This window comes from Equus asinus, chromosome 14 (genome assembly GCF_041296235.1).
Source record: "Equus asinus isolate D_3611 breed Donkey chromosome 14, EquAss-T2T_v2, whole genome shotgun sequence".
NCBI classification, from domain to species: Eukaryota; Metazoa; Chordata; class Mammalia; order Perissodactyla; family Equidae; genus Equus; species Equus asinus.
In genome coordinates, this window is record NC_091803.1 from 34,341,195 (window position 1) to 34,360,302 (window position 19,108).

General features: G+C 49.2%; 1 protein-coding gene across 6 annotated transcripts; it reads left to right on the forward strand.

Annotated features, from left to right (window-relative positions):
• Positions 1–500: 500 nt before the first annotated feature.
• On the forward strand, positions 501–15,219 carry UMOD (uromodulin). 6 transcript variants are annotated; one of them, XM_014853437.3, is made up of 11 exons: positions 501–746; positions 2,212–2,402; positions 3,566–4,342; positions 4,443–4,550; positions 5,641–5,849; positions 6,825–6,973; positions 8,836–9,081; positions 11,788–11,950; positions 12,531–12,612; positions 13,703–13,747; positions 14,889–15,219. In XM_014853437.3, the coding sequence occupies exons 2-11, from the start codon at positions 2,309–2,311 to the stop codon at positions 14,948–14,950; spliced, it is 1,935 nt and encodes a 644-aa protein (XP_014708923.1). In that variant the 5' UTR covers positions 501–746; positions 2,212–2,308; the 3' UTR covers positions 14,951–15,219. The 6 variants fall into 6 exon arrangements, with proteins under 6 accessions (XP_014708923.1, XP_014708924.1, XP_070340920.1 ...); XM_014853438.3 differs by having other exon boundaries at positions 542–746; positions 13,706–13,747; XM_070484819.1 differs by having other exon boundaries at positions 739–915.
• The last annotated feature ends 3,889 nt before the right edge of the window (positions 15,220–19,108 follow it).

Here is a 19,108-nt window from a genome sequence, read left to right on the forward strand (position 1 = left end):
TCACTTTATAGACGAGGAAAATGACCTCAGGAAGGTTAAGAGCTGAGCCTACTGACATGATTCAGATGGGCCGACTCCAAAGTCAGTCTATTCAATCCTGAAGTTATCTACCTTCCGAAAGAGCATCCCTCGTGGGAACTCAGATTTCTTGTTTCATAGAGTGGATCTGGTCCAATGACGTCTGAATTATCTTCTAGCTCTGACCTTCAACCATTCTCCACTCCTCTCCTGCTCATGTCTGGACCCCAGGGGAGCTGGCCGAGCCCGTGCACTCCAGGATGGGGAACCTGATGGCCACAGGTACACGTCCCAGTGGGGGCCATGAACATCCCTTATATCCTAGAGTAGCCTGGCTTCAGATACTGGCCTGTACCTGGCTCCTTGGGTCCATGATGTCCTTGCCAATAACCAAGAAAAAGCCCAGGACCTTGGCACTGCTTTCCCAGTTAATTTCTAACTAAGGAATCTCTTGATGCCAAGAGGTGCAAAACAGAGGCCCTGTATGTGTGGGCACAAGTGTGACCCCCAATGTCAATCATTCGGGGTCTCTACCTATTAAGAAAAAGAACAACAAGAACTCACAGCCTAGAACACTGTGCCAACAGGGGAAAATATTCCACCCCCCAAGGATTCGATCTCAAGAAACAGAACCAAGAATAATTCGAGGAGAGTTTGCCAGCCAGGGGCAGACGTATATATAGGAGGCCACACTTGTAAGCAGATTAATTCCACCTTTCCGGCTTCAGGTAAGGATATCTTCTGCTCTCTCTTCTCCTCACCACTTCTCCCCTGTCTGGTCTTCTCCTGATTCTCATTCTGTTTGAGGGAGAGGGGAGAGGAAATTAAGAGATTGGACACTTGGCTCAGACCTAGACTGAGTCATTACTCTGCTGACTATTGGCTTCGTGATCTTTGGTAAGTCAACCTTGCTGTCTGTTAGCCTGCACTTTCCTAATAACGATGACCATTACTTTATCACTCATTCAACAAACACTAGTTACTGCGTACCAGGCACTGGGGATAGGGCAGTGAACCAGAGCATTTGCTATGCTCTGGGCCCTGTTTTGCATATAACATCTTAATTAATCCCCGTGACAACAATATGCAGTTAGCTATCACCCACCGTACTGTTTTTCAAACTGTAGGTCACAACCCGTTAGTGGATCATGAAATCATTTGTGGATTACATCTAGAATTTTCTTTTAATGAAATACAATAGAATACATCAGCAAGCAATGCGGACAATAACGATAATAATTGTTTATAAAATTTTTATTTCGTGTGTGTGTGCGCGTGTGCGTACGCAAGTGCTATGCATGTCCTAGGCTAGGGCATAAAATACTTTTCTCATAGCGGATCTAAACCACAAAGGCTTGGACAACGCTGCTCTAGAACACAAGTTGGATCAGAGGGACTTCAGACTGAGGTGGCACATTGTAGGCATTCAATTTGTGGAAGCAAAGACCCTTATATCATAGCTAAGGAACTGAGTCTTACCAAGTTGAAATACCATGTCACACTGTTAGTGTGACTTGGACTTTGAATCCTGGTTGCAGGCTCCAGGTCCCACACACTTAACAGCCGTGCTGCCCTATTTTGCTGCTGTAAAAATTTGGGTGATATTCAACAACTGGGTGAAATATAAGTGATCACCCTGGAAACATTAAAATGCACTGAGAAGGTTAATCGACTCTTGGGTTGCTTATGTCAAAGCCGCTTCTTTACAATATGCGAGTTGCATGAACTCAGGGGCCTTGTCTGTCTTGTTCATCATTTTCCGTGGTGCGTAGCACTCTGTTTGGCATATGGTAGTTACTCAATAAATGTTTGTCGAATGAATAAATGGATCTGGGCAAGCTGAAGGTTTCCCAGCAGGAGATCAGGATTTGGCTGTTAAAACCCAAAGCTGTCTCCAACAAGGTGGCGAGTCCAGAACACAACTCCATCCTCCTGCTTCCTGCTCCAAATGAGAGACTCACTTCTTCCAAATGCGAGGAGACTTGGGGAGCCGAGGCTGGGACGTGGGTGGGAGTAAGGGTGTGGCCACAGAGGGGAAAATTCCACCAAAGCAAGGGCCACAGCACTGCACACTTTTTGTGGTTCATATAAATGGCATCTCCCGGTGTTGTGCAGTGCACAACCAAGGCTCTCCCCCCAAGCATGTGGAGGAGAGTTAGATCACGCATTTATCCCATCCATCTCTGTTAACAGGACTTCAGGGACTAGGAGGAAACTCCGAGGGGCCCACCTGTCCTTGTCTTTGGGCAAGACTTCCCCAGCCCAGAAGTAGCTGTGAAGAGCGGAAAGGATGGGCTGGCTTAGCTCTCTGACCTCGATGCGGATGGTGACAGTGGTGACCTATTGGGTCATCATAGCTGCAAACACTGACACCTCGGAAGCAAGTAAGTGGTGTGTGTGCACGTGTGTATGTGTGTGTAGCAATACAGCCCCTGGCAGGGAAGTTCTGATCCCCCTCCTATCATGCGTGGGATTTTCATAGTCTTTATTCTAAATCCATTTCTTACACTTCAATGAACACAGGACTCCCCTGAGAATCTTGCTAAAACAGGTTCTGGTTCAATAAGTCTGGAGTGGGGGCTGATGCTCTGCATTTCTAACAAGCTCCTGGATCACGCTGGTGCTCTTGTCCTTGGACCACACATGGATAGACAAGAGTCTAGAACATCACTAAAGCTCCCTGGCACTTCACTAGAAGGTCAGGAACATACTGAACCACACAGGAGATTTGAAAACACCCAGGTGCCTCCCAAATGCTTGCCCTTGCACACTTAAGAGCTGGTTCCATTGGGTTGCACGCTGCCCTCATTCTGCTTTCAGCTTCCTCCTGGAGAAGGGAGCTGAGCGCCTCCCCTGAGCTGGCATGCCTCCGCACACAGTGAATAGTTAAAAGTACACACTCTGTGGTCCTGCCACCTGGGTTTGTGTCCTAGCTTTGGCATTCACCAATGGAGCTAGCGGCTTACATCTTCTGAAGCTCAGTTTCCCTATCTTTAAAATAAGGGTAAATACGAAAGTGATCCCACAGGGCCCCTGGACGATTCAACAAGATAATGAAGGAAAAGTGCATATCCCAGTGTCTGACATGTAGTGAGAGCTTATTAAACGACAGCTCATTATCTTTACCATTATTGTCACAAAGGAACACACGAAAGGTGGCTGCCACTGCGAGGTAGAGCTGGGGAAATTTTTAGAGAGGAGGCAGGGCAGGAGATCTGAGCAAAAGGCACAAAATGTGCCAAGAAGGGGAAGCGGACACAGGTTCACCTGAATCCTACCCAAACTGTCAAGAACTCTGCATTATTCCTCTGGATGTGGGAATGTAGATATTTTAAAAGAAGACACAGCTTGAAGACAATGCTTAACACACAAGAATGAATGGTGGGAGTTAGACATCATCAGGGGAGTTCTCTTTATTTGTTTTGGTGGGGGTCTGCTAGGGACTAAGTCTTAAAGAATATGGGTACCCTAAGGGACATGGAAGGAGTTTCTGGGTGACCATTGGCCCAGCTGCCCCCGTTCTGATGCTGGGCTTTTCTGTCCACAGGAAGCTGCATTGACTGTCACAGCAATGCCACCTGCTTGGAGGATGGGGCGGCCACAACGTGCTCCTGCCAGGACGGCTTCACTGGCGACGGCTTAGTGTGCGTGGACCTGAACGAATGTGCCACTCCTGGGGCCCACAACTGCTCCGCCAACAGCAGCTGCGTGAACACACTGGGCTCCTATACGTGCGTCTGCCTCAACGGCTTCCGCCAGACACCTGGGCTCGGCTGCATCGACGTGGACGAGTGCGCTGAGCCGGGGCTCAGTGGCTGCCACGCCCTGGCCACCTGTGTCAACAGCAAGGGCAGCTACTCGTGCGTGTGCCCCGCGGGCTACTTGGGGGACGGGCGGCACTGTGAGTGCTCCCCAGGCTCCTGCGGGCAGGGGCTGGACTGTGTGCGGGAGGGCGCTGCGCACGTGTGCGTCGATCCGTGCCAGGCGCACAGCATCCTGGACGAGTACTGGCGCAGCAGCGACTACGGGACGGGCTACGCCTGCGACTCCCATCTGAGCGGCTGGTACCGCTTCATGGGGCAGGGCGGCGTGCGCATGGCCGAGACCTGCGTGCCCACCCTGCGCTGCAACACGGCCGCGCCCATGTGGCTCAACGGCACGCACCCATCCAGCGACGAGGGGATCGTGAGCCGCACAGCCTGCGCGCACTGGAGCGGCAACTGCTGCCTGTGGGACGCGCCCGTCCAGGTGAAGGCCTGTCCCGGGGGCTACTATGTCTACAACCTGAGGGCGCCCCCCGAGTGCCATCTGGCGTACTGCACAGGTGAGTGGGCGTGTCCCCCCACCCCACTCCAGGTCTAGAAGGGCACCGTGGGGTGCCTGGGGCGCATCCTTGCTGACTGTCTGTGTCTGTGACCCTGCAGATCCCAGGTCGGTGGAGGGCACGTGTGATGAGTGCAGCGTAGACGAGGAATGCAAATCGGTTAATGGCAAATGGCACTGCCAGTGCAAACAGGACTTCAACATCACTGGTGAGGCCGGTGGGGGTGGGGAGGCGAGGTGTTGAGAAGCGTCAGCTGCTGAGAGAGGGCCACATTCCTGTGTGTGAGTTGGGGGCATGTGGGGAGTCTCTCCTTAGTTGACTCCAAGGCTCCCAGAGAGTCGGGGACCTCCTGACCCCCAGCCTTCTTTCTGAGGCCTCCACACCACAATGGATACACAGGTGGCTGCTGCCCATAGGCCAAAGGCTACCAGAGCCATCTTCCTGCAGCACAAGAACACAGGACTGGCCGCCAGGTGTGGTTTCTTGGGCTGGGTCCTCCACTGACCAGCTGAGGACCTGAGCGGGGCCCCGGACATCACTAAGCCTCAGTTTCCCCATATGTACAAATGATTGATGCAGACTAGCATTTCTCAAGCTTCAGTCATGATTTTGGTCACGTCCAAGTACCAATTTGACAATTTTGCTTTATCCAAATTGTATCCATCCTGCAATTTTCACTAACTTGTTTTTCTTCAAATTCCTTGAATCCTTCTTTCAGGTAAACTTGGGACATTGATGGTCACTACTGCATCTATCTGTGGCAAGTAACACTTGCCTTAGATAGAAGGTAAAGCAAAAGTGAATACAATGAAATCAAATTATTAAATTTTAGCAGGTTGAGGTCTGCACATTGTTTTAAAAGGGAAGTTAGCAGTGTATGACATTAAAAACATGAACAGGACCATCTCCTTGGTAAAGAAAGGGTGGAAAGAAATTGCAGTTAACCTACTAGCTTTTTTTGTTTGTTTGTTGTTTTGTTTTGTTTTACTGGGATTCAATGTTATTTAATGCTGGGGCCGTGAACGACCCAAAAATAATACTGTTTTTTGTATACAGCCCACACTTAGGGTAACATGGGGCTGATGCCCGGCCACTGGGATCCATCCAGTGATGCTTGGAGTCCAATCTTGAGCCTCCATCACTCTGAGAGGAGAGACCACAGAGAGATCAGACTGAGGCTACACTGAGTATCCCCAGCTTGTGGCCAGCCTGACCAGCTGGGCCTGAGCCCTGGGGATGTGCTGGGCCCCCGAATTGTGGTCACAGATTTCCAATCCTGCCTTCCCTGCCCATTTCAGATCTCTCCCACCTGGAGCGCAAGCTGGAGTGTGGGATCAACGACATCAAGATGTCCCTGGGCAAGTGCCAGCTGAAGAGCCTGGGTTTTGAGAAGGTTTACATGTACCTGCTTGACAGCCAGTGCTCGGGCTTCGCTGAGAGGGGCGACCGGGACTGGGTGTCTGTGGTGACCCCAACCAGGGATGGCCCCTGTGGGACAGTGCTGACGGTACGTCCTGGGCAGTGTGGGACGGGGTCAGAGCACTGCCTGGTTCAAGCCCAGGCTCCCCCATTTACTAGCTGTGTGAGCTTTGGTGAGTTGTTCAGCCTGGCCATGCCTGTTTCTTGCACTGTAAAATGGAGTAATAATAGTAGCTACTTTGTCACGTTGTCAAGACACTTAAATGAGTTACTGTGCGTGAAGTGGTCAGGACAGTGACTGACGCATAGGAAGTGTTCAATAAACATTAGCTTCAAATAAAGAGGACCTCCTGTGGTGATGGTTCCCCATTTTACAGATGCGAAAAGTTGGGCCAGACAGAGCAGGGATGGTTCTAAGCCAGTAGGTGTCAACACTGGGTTGAGAAGCACGTCTGTTTGTCTCTGGCGGTCCTGGGAGGCAGGGTCAGCATCACTGGTGTTCACAGAATCAGAACCTCGCCTACAGAAACCTGCTCAAAAGGGACCCAGGGGTCAGTGTTTGTGTGAGTGGAGCACGGCTTCCTCGCACCTCCCTCAGCCCCCAAAAAAAGAAAAGGGAGGAAGACATAAGAAAGGAAGAAAGAAATTCATTGTCATTTGCTCAGCACAGCGTTTGGAATTCCACCATCAATGATGAATCTGCACGTGGTTTTTAGTCTTTTTAGTGTTTGAGAGAGGAAGCGCTGGGTCATGGGAAGAGCCCAGGCTTACTAGATGCCACATCCTGTGGGCGAGTCACTCAGAGTTCCTTGGTTTGCTCCTCATCACCAGGCAGGGGGTGGTACCCTGCCTCTCAGGGTCATTGAAGGGACTAATGCAGTGATGCAGGAGGAATGTCTAGCTCAGAGCCCAGCACGTGGCGCGTGCTCAGAAATGGCCACTGTTGTTGTAACTTTTGATTGTGGCTACCAGAAGGGCAGCCCATGGGTGGCTAGAGAAGGCTCCTTTGGTTTTGAGTGCTACTCAGGTTCTCATGCCCCTTTCTCCTCTCCCCTCAACACAGACGAATGAAACCCATGCCACGTACAGCAACACGCTCTTCCTGGCCGATGAGATCATCATCCGCGACGTCAACATCAAAATCAACTTCGCCTGCTCCTACCCGCTGGACATGAAAGTCAGCCTGAAGACCTCCCTGCATCCAATAGTCAGGTGCGGCCAGAGAGGGTCCCCAGCGCCCCTGGCCGGCTCCACCTCACACCCCCTCAACCACCAGGCCCTCGGCTTCCCTGTCACCTGTCACCCATAAGGAGCTGGGTGGGGGGGACTGGGGAGCAGTGTTGCACAATGGAGGAGCCCAGCTAGGAAGTCTGGAGCCTGGATTCAAATCCAGGCACCATCACGTCCTAGCCAGATGGCTTTGAGAAGTTGATAGCCCCACTCTGGGTGTCAGTCTTCTCATCTGTGGAATGGGTTTAGCAATCTTTGTACTGCCTTTCTTAGAGGCACAGCAGTGCTCTGCAGATGCGAATCAAATATTAGTGTCTCTGGCTTACTGGAGGGTGGCTGGACCAGAGGGAAGGTGGGAGGGCTCTCAGTCTAGATCTGCTATGGGATTTGGGGCAAATCGTATGCCATATTTGGGCTTCAGTTTCCTTCCCTCTCTGTAAATAGAAGGAGTTTGATTAAAGAGGGGTTTACAAATTACGCTTCTTGGAGTTTGAGGGTCTTTAAGGGGTGCCTTGGGAGTGTCTGAGGGGTGAACCAGAGAAGTTCCATCCATACTGTGTGCCATGTGAGGTTTGATTGTTTAAAAAAGGAAAAGGGTCTTTGCTAAATAAAAGTGAAAATCTCTGAATAGGATGAATCACCAATGATGCTGTTGTTGGAAAAAATTATAGTTGTAATTATAACAAGCATTTATCAAGGGCTGAGTATACATCAGGCATTGTGCTCGGTGTTCTACATGGAACGTCTCATTGAAATTGTAGAGTGCCCTAGGAAGTGTAGGTATTATTATTATTCTCATTATACAGATGTGGAAATAGAGGCTCAGAGAAGGTTGAATAACTTGCCCAAAGTTAGAGAGTCTAGTAAGTGGCCGAGCTGGGAGTCAAACCCAGGCCATGAGGCCCAGAGCCCTCACTTGACCATGACCTTCACCTTGAAGCTTTCCCATGGTTCCATCTTCTCTGGGCCAACCAACCTTGGGAAGGGCACTAGGCACTGATGAGGGCGCATGGCTGACTTGGGGGAAGAAGGCTGCTTGTTGTCTTCCTTTGGCTGGAGCGTCACCTGGCCAAGCAGTGCCCTGGAGCAATGTGGCCATGTCCCAGGCCTGGTAGACTCCAGGAGCAACGTATTTGTGTGCAAATCTCTCTCTGGTTTGAGCTAGAAATCTTGCCTCAGTTCAATTCTGAGTCCAAACTGATAACCCAGTTATCACCCATAAAATGGACTTCCATGTTACTAAATATTTCTCACGCACCTGATTTCCGGGGGCATCAGTCTTACGGTGTCTTTTACTGGATCATCCCGTGACGTCTCCATCAGTGTGGCTGTTTCCAGTGTGGTTAAAAATAACCCGTTTTTAAAACGCCAATCTTCTGCTGTAAGTGGGGCCAGACTCTGACTCGGGCCAGTAGAACTCGTAGTTCATCCCTCTTAACTGGTCCAGGCTGAGACCAAAGAAGGAATCTAGGTGAGTGCCTTGAGAATTTGTTTGCTGCACTTCTTGAAGGCAAAGGCAACCGAGGGAGGGGGTGGACATGTTATAAAAAAGGTGGTCTATGAATCAGCAGCAGCAGCATCACCTGGGAGCTTGTTAGAAATACAGAACTTTGAGCCACACCCCAAACCTACCGAACCAGAACCTGAGTTTCAACAAGATCCCGAGGTGACCCGTGTGTGTGCTCATTGTAGTTTGCAAAGCAATGGTTGGTGGTTTCCAGTCCTACCGCTGGATAAAAATGCGAGAACTGTCAGGGACTTCCCAGGAATGCAGACCGCAAAGGGTGGTCCATCTGTTGCTGTTTTCAGCTCTGGTTCTCTCACTGGTCCCTCTCCGTCCGCAGCTCCCTAAACATCAGCGTGGGCGGGACGGGCATGTTCACCGTGCGGATGGCCCTCTTCCAGAACCCCACCTTCACGCAGCCTTACCAGGGCTCCTCGGTGACCCTGTCTACCGACGCCTTTCTCTACGTGGGCACCATCCTGGATGGGGGCGACGTGTCCCGATTCGCACTGCTGATGACCAACTGCTATGCCACACCCAGCAGCAATGCCACAGACCCCTTGAAGTACTTCATCATCCAGGACAAGTAAGGCCTATGGATGGAATTCGGGGAGCCCTTGGACTTGGATCGGGGAAGAGTACATCTTTATGTTCATTATCCTCTAGGTGAAATTAGCATTGCCATCCATTATAAATACAGGCACCAAACCACAGAATTATTAGCGGGGCACATGAAGGCATTTACCCTCATCAGTACTTTTTAGTTACTACGGTATTGGAATTTCTACTAGATCTTATTATTTAATGCATTATCGAATATATATACTTGTAAGCACATATATTTATATATAATAGATATGAAATATATAATGCCTATATCAAATGTTTTTTTATTATTTTAAGGACCGTGTTTCAATTTAATTGGTTTCCTTTATAATCTTACATATTTTATCTTATGCATTCAATTTTTCATATAACTGACATGCTATGTTAGTTTCAGATGTACAACATAATATTTGATATTTGTATATATTGTGAAATGATTGCAATAAGTCTAGTTAAACATCTGTCACCACACAGTTACAATGTTTTTAAAAAGTTTCATGCATTTAAAACCTTATTTTTGGGGTGGAATGCATGGGCTTTACCAGATGACCCAGGGGGGTCTGAGACTCAGAAAAGTGTCATAAGCCTGATGGAAAGGCATGCACAGGGCCGGAGGAAGGCTGGCACCTGGCTGAGAGGAGTGAAGGGGAGGCACAGTCGGCCAGGGCCAGATGAAACACTGAGGGCATGAGTGTGTGGCTTTTGACTCCAGGCGTTCGAGAATGGTGAGCCACACTGTGAGCAAGGAGTTCACATTTTCATTCACGAATGGAACAGGTCTTTTGGAAGCTTACTGTGTGCCAGGCTTGTGAATAACACAGTGAACAGAAGGGACAGAAATCCCTGCCCTCAGACAGCTGTTGTTCTAGAGGAGGAGACTGACAGACAAAAGTGAAATCAGTAGCATGTTAGCGGTACAGAGGCCATAGAAAAACCCGGAAGCGGGGAAAGGAGAGTGGCATCCACATTCTGGTAGCGCAGTCGGAGAAAGCATCCCCGAGAGACGGTGACCAACTCCTTTCTCAGTTCTCTTGGAATCCGCGAGGTTCCGCCAGGGGAAAGTCTCGGCTGGGTGCCTATCTGAGCTTCGCACCTCTCTGTTATTTGCTAACGTCTTTTTGCAACAAAAAGAAAACAGAAGTCTGTTTTAGGGGCTTTTACAGTAAACTGTGTCTAACTAAAATTTAATAGTACTGTTCTACTTTGTATTTATTTGTCTGGTCATGTTTTATTTACGGCAAGTGATACTGGTTTGCTGTTTGTGGTCATGAGCTGAAGATTCTTCTCAAAATAGATGTAGTTCAGTAAAAATGTAAGTAGATTTAAAGAAAAATAGCAAATAAATAATCAAAATACAGATGTTGGGAAACACAGGAAAACATTCAGGAAGGTGGTTACTAGTTAACGAAAAAAAGAACTGGAAAATTTGGGAAACATTGGCGTGACCTTGATTGGGGCATCGTGGAAATTTGGGTTCAAATCTTAACTTCGGTCGTTTTTAGTTCTGAGAAACAAGTCAGCTCATCTTTCTGGATATTCATCTTCTCATATGTGAAATAGGCATAAATAATACCTGCTGTGAGGGATTTTTAAGCTTTTTTTTTTTTTTTCCGAGTGTAAAAGTATAGCATGTACATAGTGGAAAGCTTGGAAAGTTTTGAAAAAGAAGCAGGAAGAAATGGTGGGTGTGCCTGTGTTTTTCTGTCCGGGCATGTGTGGGAGCGGGGTTGTGGACCACCAGTCTACGAAGGTGCCAGAATATTGCAGGATGTGAAAGGAGGGGACAAGTTGGGGAGACCCTTGGAGTGGCCAGAGCAGACACGGATGCCCTGCTGGGGCTGAGTGCACCAGGCCACGAAGGAGCAGGCTGGATGCCACTCGCTCTGCCTCTCATGAGGTGGGCCTGCTTCACCTCACGGGTTTTATTTTGCCAAGTGTAGTTTGCACTTCTGGAGTCAGATCTGAATTGTTGGGGACAGAGAGCAGAGCGTGAACACCACCCACAGAAGATCCCTTCTCGGTTCTTCTTCTACGCATCAGCATTCAACCCTTTTTCTAAATCCGAGTGAATTCTGCGAGAGTAGTGTGAAATAGCAGAGAGGGTGCCCAATTTGCCTGCCCAGAGTGCCCGTGTGCTGATCCAGCCCAGCACACGTGAGAGTCTGTACAGGTGCAATTTTGAGTTTCATTCATAAGTGTTTTGGGGTACAGTTGTGTGTGCGTGCAGGTGGATGCACACACTCCAGTCTGGTCTGTGGCCCTCAGTGCTCAGAAGTTTCCGTTGTTGAAATTAGTGCCAGGCACATAGTGGAGTGCCAACAAATGTCAGCTAATGATTCCTGAATGCCGTTTCCTGGGAAATCAGCAAGTGCTAACTTGAGGGTAATTTCGACTCTGTGCTGATGGCATTTTTACTTTGGCATCATATGTATGTAGCACCTACTGTGTGCCATATACTTTAATAAGCACTTTGAACATTTAACTTGTTTAATCATGGCAACTATCTTGTGATGTGGTTTACAATTATTATTCCTTGTATACAGAGAGGGAAGCTGAGGAACAGAGAGATTAAGTAAGTTGCCCAGGGTCGCACAGTTAATAGGTAGTGGAGTGAGACTTGAACCGGGGGAGTCTGGCTCCAGAGTGTTTGCCTAACCAACAGCATTATGTGATGTAACCCTCACAGCTGTCCACGCACCGAGGACTCAACCATCCAAGTGGTGGAGAACGGGGAGTCCCCACAGGGCCGATTTTCCGTCCAGATGTTCCGTTTTGCCGGAAACTACGACCTGGTCTACCTGCACTGTGAGGTGTATCTCTGCGACAACATCAATGAAAACTGCAAGCCGGTAAGTCGCCTCCCTTCCCTCAGCCTGCTGGCCCCACCCTCCCCCTCGCCCCTCTCCCCACGCCAAAGACATTTGGCCACAAGCTATATAAGAAAAAAAAACACAAATATTTCTGCTGTGTTTCTTCTTTAGCGCAAGGACAGAATGAGCAGTAAGACGAGGTGTGCGTGGCCAGGCAGCAGCCCTGAGCTGCTGGGAAATCAGGTGGACCAGGGCAGGGCAGCAGACTGCTAAACGCTCCGGCTTATCTGCAAGCCTGTGTTATGACAATAGAAGCTGACGTTTGTAAGCACTATGTGCAACTTACATGTGCTAACGTTTAATGCTTCACAGCAGCTCCCTAAGGGAGATATTTAACTAGCCTCTTTATCTTTATGGGGAGAGAAGTTCAGAGAACTTAAATGGCTTTCCTAAGATCATACATCTAGCAAATGGTGAGCGGGGACATGAACCCGGGTATACAGATCTCCTGACAACTCCTGCCTCCATCGTCCTCAAGCCCCAGCTGGCCCGCTCCCCATGGCAGGACCACATTCAGTTTCCCTCATGGAAGGGTTTCTTTGTCGCCTTCTCCCTGCAGACCTGCTCCGGGACCAGAGTCCGCACTGGGGGCAGCATAGACCAAAGCCGTGTCCTGAACCTGGGTCCCATCTCACGGAAAGGTAAAAGGGCCACTCCCTCCTGCACGTTCCTGCGAGGAATGCTCTCTGGAGATGAGGAGGGTGACAGAACCTGGCATTTGAGATCTTACTGGGATCTGAAGAACTGGAGCAAGTGAATTCTCTGGGGCAAAGTGGATTATAAGCTGCCTTCCTTTTGCCAGTTCTCATTATGTTCTTGTGCCTACTGTGTGCCAGGCCTGGTGCTAGTGGTTGGGGATGTAATGATGAGCAAAAACCAATACAGGTCAGGGTCACACGAAGCTTATGGACCAGTGGAGAAGACATCATTCAAATAATTATATCTAATCATGCATTACTTAATGGTGGGGATACGTTCTGAGAAATGCACCGTTAGGCGATTTTGGAATTGTGCAAACATCATAGAGTGCACTTACACAAACCTAGATGGCATAGCTACTGCACATCTAGACTATATGGTACTGATCTCCTGGGGACCACCGTCATAAATGCAGTCTGTTGTTGACCGAAATGTCATTATGCAGCGCATGACTGTATGTGTGTGTGTGTGTGTATATGTAACTGCAACTGGGATAAATGCAATCAAGAAAATGTATTAGGATCTCTGAGCCCTTACACCGGGGGCATAGGCCCAGTCTGGAGGATTGGAGAAGAATGGAGCTGAGATTTGGAAATTGAGGTGGGACTAACTAAGAGGAGTCAGGGAAAGGTGGGAACGGGGAGGGAATCCCAGGCAGACGGTACAGCATGGGCAAAGGGCCTGTGGTGGGTGAAGCCCAGCCTGTTAGAGGAACTGAGAGAAGGCCCGGCAGGCTGGAAGGAGAAGGAGGAGGTCAGTGTGGGGTGAGCTGATACAGGCGGGGCCAGACCACGTGAGGCCCTATAGTTCTTTTTTATTTGAACTGAGATACAATTGACATATAGTTCCTGCTAAGGTTCTGGCCCTTTCTCCTGAAAGCACTGGGAGCCCCTGAAGAGTCCACAGCAGGGGAGTGACAGGGTCAGACTGGGGTTTCAAAGAGACCACTCTGGCTGCAAGGAGAAGAGCAGATAGGAGGGGCTTCTCCCAGGCTCCTTTCCAACTGCACGCTGACCCTTCTCTTTCCTTCAGCAGCTGTCCAGGCCGCAGTCTCGAAGGCTGCTTCCAGCAGCTTGGGTAAGTTCAAGTCCTCTTTGCAGAGGAGCCTGCACCAGAACCTTCCTCTGGGGCTTTTATTCCATGGGCCCGGGGTATGCTGGAGCACTGGGCCTGCTGGCCCTGAGCTCTGAAGGGGCGACTGCATCTGCGGAAACGCGCAGACCTTGGGCTGTACATATGCATGTCTACCTGTGCTGTCTCACGACAGTGCATGCGTGCACACAGATGCAGGCACACATGGACACGCACGCAAGAATGGACATCATCCAGACACATTTGCACACACACAGCAGGTCACGTGCGTGCATTCATATCTGCACACGCGGATGCCCAGACAGCTGGAGTTGCCCGTATGTACAGACACACACATTTGTTACAAACCCACATACAACAGACAATCACACACTCTAGACCTGCACCTTGGGAAGTTCCTGAAGCTTCGTGGCTCATCTCTAACACCTTTTGCAGGATTCATTCAACAGGGTACAAGTACATGTTGAATGCTGCTGTGTGCACCATGCTTAGTGCCAGGATGAACACAACAGACAAGCACTAAACTCTATTTCTCTGCTCCTCTGCTCCTCTGACCATAAAGGCCAGGAACTAGCAGCATTTTTATGGCCCTTGATTTGCATGGCCACCGAAATTTCCTGAAAATTTGGATGAAAAGTGAATCCATGTAACTGTTACCCTTCTTGGCTCTTGGCACCTAGATCTGATGGGATTTTTGAACCAACCTCATGTTTGACCTGAGCTAGTTCAACCCAGTACCAGTGAGCTTGGAGCCAGAGAGTCAAGTTGTTCCTAAGAGGCTTGCCCTCTGTGAATATCCCCCAAGATTGCCAAGGATGGTTGAATAGGTTGGGCACTGCACAAGAGTTTCCTTTTGAGGGGATACCAAGCCTAATGCTTGAGGAAGGGCTGCCTTTTTCAAATTGGCCCACCAAGCAAGGAAACTTTTTCTGTTTTTCCATCCAAAGTGAGCACCTTTTTCTAATTGGTTTTCAGAGCAGATAAAGAGAAAACCTCCTTTTTCTAACTGATCAACCCTGAGAGGGTATCCTTTCCTAATAGGTCAGTCTAGAGGAGGCATCTTCTGATAATTTTGCACAAAGGCTCATCAGTGCCAGTAGCAGCCCCGTAATTGCGTTTCTTTCAGGGCTTCTGAAGGTCTGGCTGCCTCTGTTTCTGTCTGCCATCTTGACCCTGATGTCCCAGTGATCATCTGTGGGAAACCCCGAGCTCTGTGGCTACCACCTCACTTCCTGCTGGCTGCAGAGGCGATGCAGGCTGGTGCTCCAGCCTCAGGAAAGGGAGCACACACTTCAGTCAGCCTGCTCCTGTTTTCTCTCCTTTAATCTTTGCTATCAAAAAACAGCCTGTGTCTCTAAATGCTGCCTGCTCTCCAAATGGGACTTATGATGTGTCTGTGTATGAGGCCCCTGTCTCCTTAAAGAGTGTGGCAAAATAATAATAATCTTAAAAGCTCAGTCTTTGAAGTCATTTATTTATTCAACAAGTGTTTATTGAGCATCTACTATATATAGGCACTGTCCATGGTGCTGAGGATTCTGAGGTGAGACAAACCAGACTCCATGCCAGCCCTCATGGAGTTCACAGTCGGGTCAGAGAGACTGGGTTCAACTCTGGTTCTGCTGTGTGACCTTAGATAAAATACACAATGTCTCTGAGCTTCATCCACCCATCCATTTATTCATTTATCCACTCATTCATTCACTCAAGAGATATTTTCTGAGCCAGCCCTGATGGCCTAGCAGTTAAAGTTCGGCATGGTCCACTTTGGCAGCCTGGGTTCGGTTCCCTCGCATGGATCCACATCACTCATCTGTCAGTAGCCATACTGTGGTAGTGGCTCACGTAGAAGAATTTACAACCACACAACTATGTACTGGGGTTTTGGGAGAGAAAAAGGAAGAAAAAAGAGGAAGACTGGCAACAGATTTTAGCTTAGGGCAAATCTTCCCTTGAAAAAAATATATTTTGGGGCCGGCTCTGTGGCGGAGTGGTTAAGTTCACACGCTCTGCTGTGGCGGCCCAGGGTTCGGATCCTGGGTGTGGACATGGCACTGCTCATCAGGCCACGTTGAGGCGGCGTCCCACATCCCACAACTAGAAGGACCTGCAACTAAGATATACAACTGTGTACAGGGGGTGTTTGGGGAGATAAAGCAGAAAAAAAAAGGAAGATTGGCAACAGTTGTTAGCCCAGGTGCCAATCTTAAGAAAAAAAAGAAAAGAAAAGAATGTATTTTTTCTGAGCACCTACTGTGGCCAAGCACTGTGCTAGCTGCTGGGGATTTAGCCGCGAACAAGTCAGACACAATCCCTGCCCTCCTGGAGCTTATGGTCTGGGGGGAGGGAGGACCTGAAAGAGTGATTACAAGGGTGTCAGGCACTGCAGAAACGGAGGGGATAATGGGGCTGCTGCTTCTGTATAAAGGGGATAATAAGGACACCCTTGCAGGGTTCATTCAGTTTTCCAGAAACATTTCTTTGAGCACCCAGTATGTGCCAGGCACTGTGCCAGGTGCTGGGGAAAGACTAGTGAATCAGCAGACGCAGTCCTTGCCTTCAGGAGTCTCACAGCCCTTAGAGGGGGTGGACCTGGCGCATCCTAGGGACCCCCTCCCTCCCATGCCCTTCTCCCTGCCAGTGCAGAAGATGTCGACCTGTTGACAGAGCTGCAGCAGCAGCGGCGGGGGCAGACCTATGACCCCCATTGGGAGGGGAAGTTTTGCAAGGGGCCCCGCCAGGGGGCTCCTTGGAGACACAACCAGAGACCAAGAAGTGGCTGGGCCCAGGAGACCCAGATACCCAAGGGTGTCTGGACTTCTTTGCCAAGTGGACCAAAGGTAGCTGATGCTGAGGGAAGTGTCTGCGCTGACGCCAGCTGCCTCCCTGGACTCCAGCTGTGGCTTTCCAGGAGCGTCAAAGCCCTGTCATGTGATTAGAGCCTCCTGCCCCCGGGGGAAGGCACACGTGGGCATCAGCAAACGGGGGCTGGGGGCAGCGTGTCTTGAGTCAAGGGACCTCTTCTCACAGGCAGACACGCACCAAATCCCCATGTCTGCTGCCTTTATGTAAGAGCTTTCCATAGGAGGACCGCGGTGCTGAGCCCGGCCCCGTCCGTGGCCAGGCCCTGGTCAGTTGAGGCTAGCTGGACTGTGTGCAGATTCATCTGTACTTTGATGCAGGTACAACGGAACATAAAGAAGGATAAAAACAAAAGCCATGGAAAAGAAGGCACATGAGAATGGATTCTTCTGTCCCTCTGTTCCTTATGTTTCTCCTTTCCTTTCTTGTTTTCTCTGGGTTAGTTTTTCAGCTCAATATTCAATAGACATTTGGAGTATAAATTTAATGCCAGGCACTTTTACAGGTGCCAAAGAAACAGCAAGTAACCCAAACAGAGCCCTTGCTGGTAAAGAGGTTGTGTTTAAAAGGAGGATACATTTAAACAGCAACTATGTGATATGTCAGGTAGTGGCCAGCACTTTGGGGGGGAAAAAAGGAAAGGAGAATAGAGCTATGGGGGTGTTTTTCTACACAGGATGGTCAAGGAAGTTCTCTCTGATAAGCAGAGGCTGAGAAAAGTAAGAGAATGAACCAGGGGGATATCTGAGGCAGTACATTACAGGCAGTGGGAACAGCAAGTGCAAAGGCCCTGAGGCAGGATCTTGGGTCTTTCCACAAAGGTTTGATTAAGTCTTGGACAGCTATACGTTTGAGGCATTACTCATAAGAGAGAGTCTGGAACACATATATTGTGATTTTTTTTCCATTTGTTTACTCAACAAGTACTTACTAAGTGCTCATTAAAACTGCAAAGACAGGATCCCTGTCCACAAAGATCTTACAGCCTTCAGAGGGAGACAGATAAGTTGGCAGGTAATTGAGTGTGATTGTAATCAGCCCAGAGAGGCATAGAAGCAGAGAAGAGAAGGACAAGCCAGCCTATGGTGTTTAGGAAAGGCTTCCTAGAAGAGGTGAACCTAAACGATAAGTAGTAAGAGGCTGGGCATCGTATGATCCAGGCAGAGGAAAAAGCATATGCAAAGGTTTGGAGGTGGAGAAGAGTTCAGAGAACCACACATTGGGTGGAGCATAGAATGTGTGAGAGAGAAGCTGTAGATGAGATAGGAGCTGTGGACGGGGGTCAGATCCCAGGAAGCATAGAGTGCCGGGAATGGGGGATAATCCTGAGAGATGATACTGTGGCATCTGGCTTCAGGGGAGAGAACAGAATCAAAGGGGACAAGAATGAAAGCAGGGAGACCCATTAGGCAGCTGTTAAAATCGCTCTCGTAAGAGATGATGGCTGCCTGAATTAGGGGTGTTGAAACAGGGATGAGGAAGGAAGGATACATTCAAGAAATACTTGAAAGGTTGAGTGGCAAGATTTGGTGATTATTGGAAACGCGAGGCTGAGGGACAAAGGAAGGAACCAGGTTTCCAGCTTGGGGGCCATTGATTAAGATAGATGATGCAATGAGGAGGGAGAGATTTAGACGGATTGGCGAGTTCAGATTCGGACCTGCTGAGACAGGTGCCTCGAGCATCTCAGCCCCAGCAGAGAGGTCCAGCAGGCAACTGGGTAAATGGACCTGAAGTTCAAGGGAGTCGTTAGGAGTAGAGACACAGATCTGAAACTCAGCATTCTGGGGATGGCACTCGAAATCGTGGGATAACTTGACACCTCCCAGGGAGAATGTATGGAGTGAAAAGAAAAATGGGACTTATCAGCACTCTCAAGGACAGCTGGAGGAAGAGGAGCCTGAGCATGAGAGTGATAAATCACAGGTATCCAAGAAAATCAAGACAAGAGCGTACAGGGGAGTCAAGGAAATGCAGTGTGCCCAGAGGAAAAAGCGAAAAAAAATCCATGGACAAGAGAACAGAAGAAATGCCCAGTGGACTTGCCTATGCGATGACCTTAGCAGGGCAGTTTTAGCCATGTGGTTCCGAATGGAATGGAGAAGTCATAACAGGGATGGAGGAACTGACTCTGAAAAGGAGGAAGATCACCTTATCAGAAGTTGGGGGAGGAAGTGGGCATTTATATGTCTATAAGGGAAGGAGACACAAAGGTGAATGAGGTCAGGTGTGGTGACATAAATTTTCTTGAAGTAGGATGCAAGACACCTGCTGAGAATGGGGTGAGGGAGGGAGTAAGTGGGGAGTGATGGCTGCAGAGACTGTTTGAAAGGATGGGGAAGGTTGAGAGCGGCCACTGGGGAGATTAGAACGAGCACCTGGCCAAAATTAGTGGATCAGTGGGCTATTTGGTGGGCCCAGATGGATTTCAGAATCCTGCATTTGTGATTGTTGTAAGCTCCACATTTAGGGGATTTTTCTCCA

Excerpts from the sequence above, each read along its gene's own strand:
- UMOD (XM_014853437.3), top strand. The coding sequence starts at position 2,309 with ATGGGCTGGCTTAGCTCTCTGACCTCGATGCGGATGGTGACAGTGGTG. Across the intron at positions 2,403-3,565 it reads CACTGACACCTCGGAAGCAA|GAAGCTGCATTGACTGTCAC; the intron begins GTAAGTGGTGTG and ends TTCTGTCCACAG. Across the intron at positions 12,613-13,702 it reads GGGTCCCATCTCACGGAAAG|CAGCTGTCCAGGCCGCAGTC; the intron begins GTAAAAGGGCCA and ends TCTTTCCTTCAG.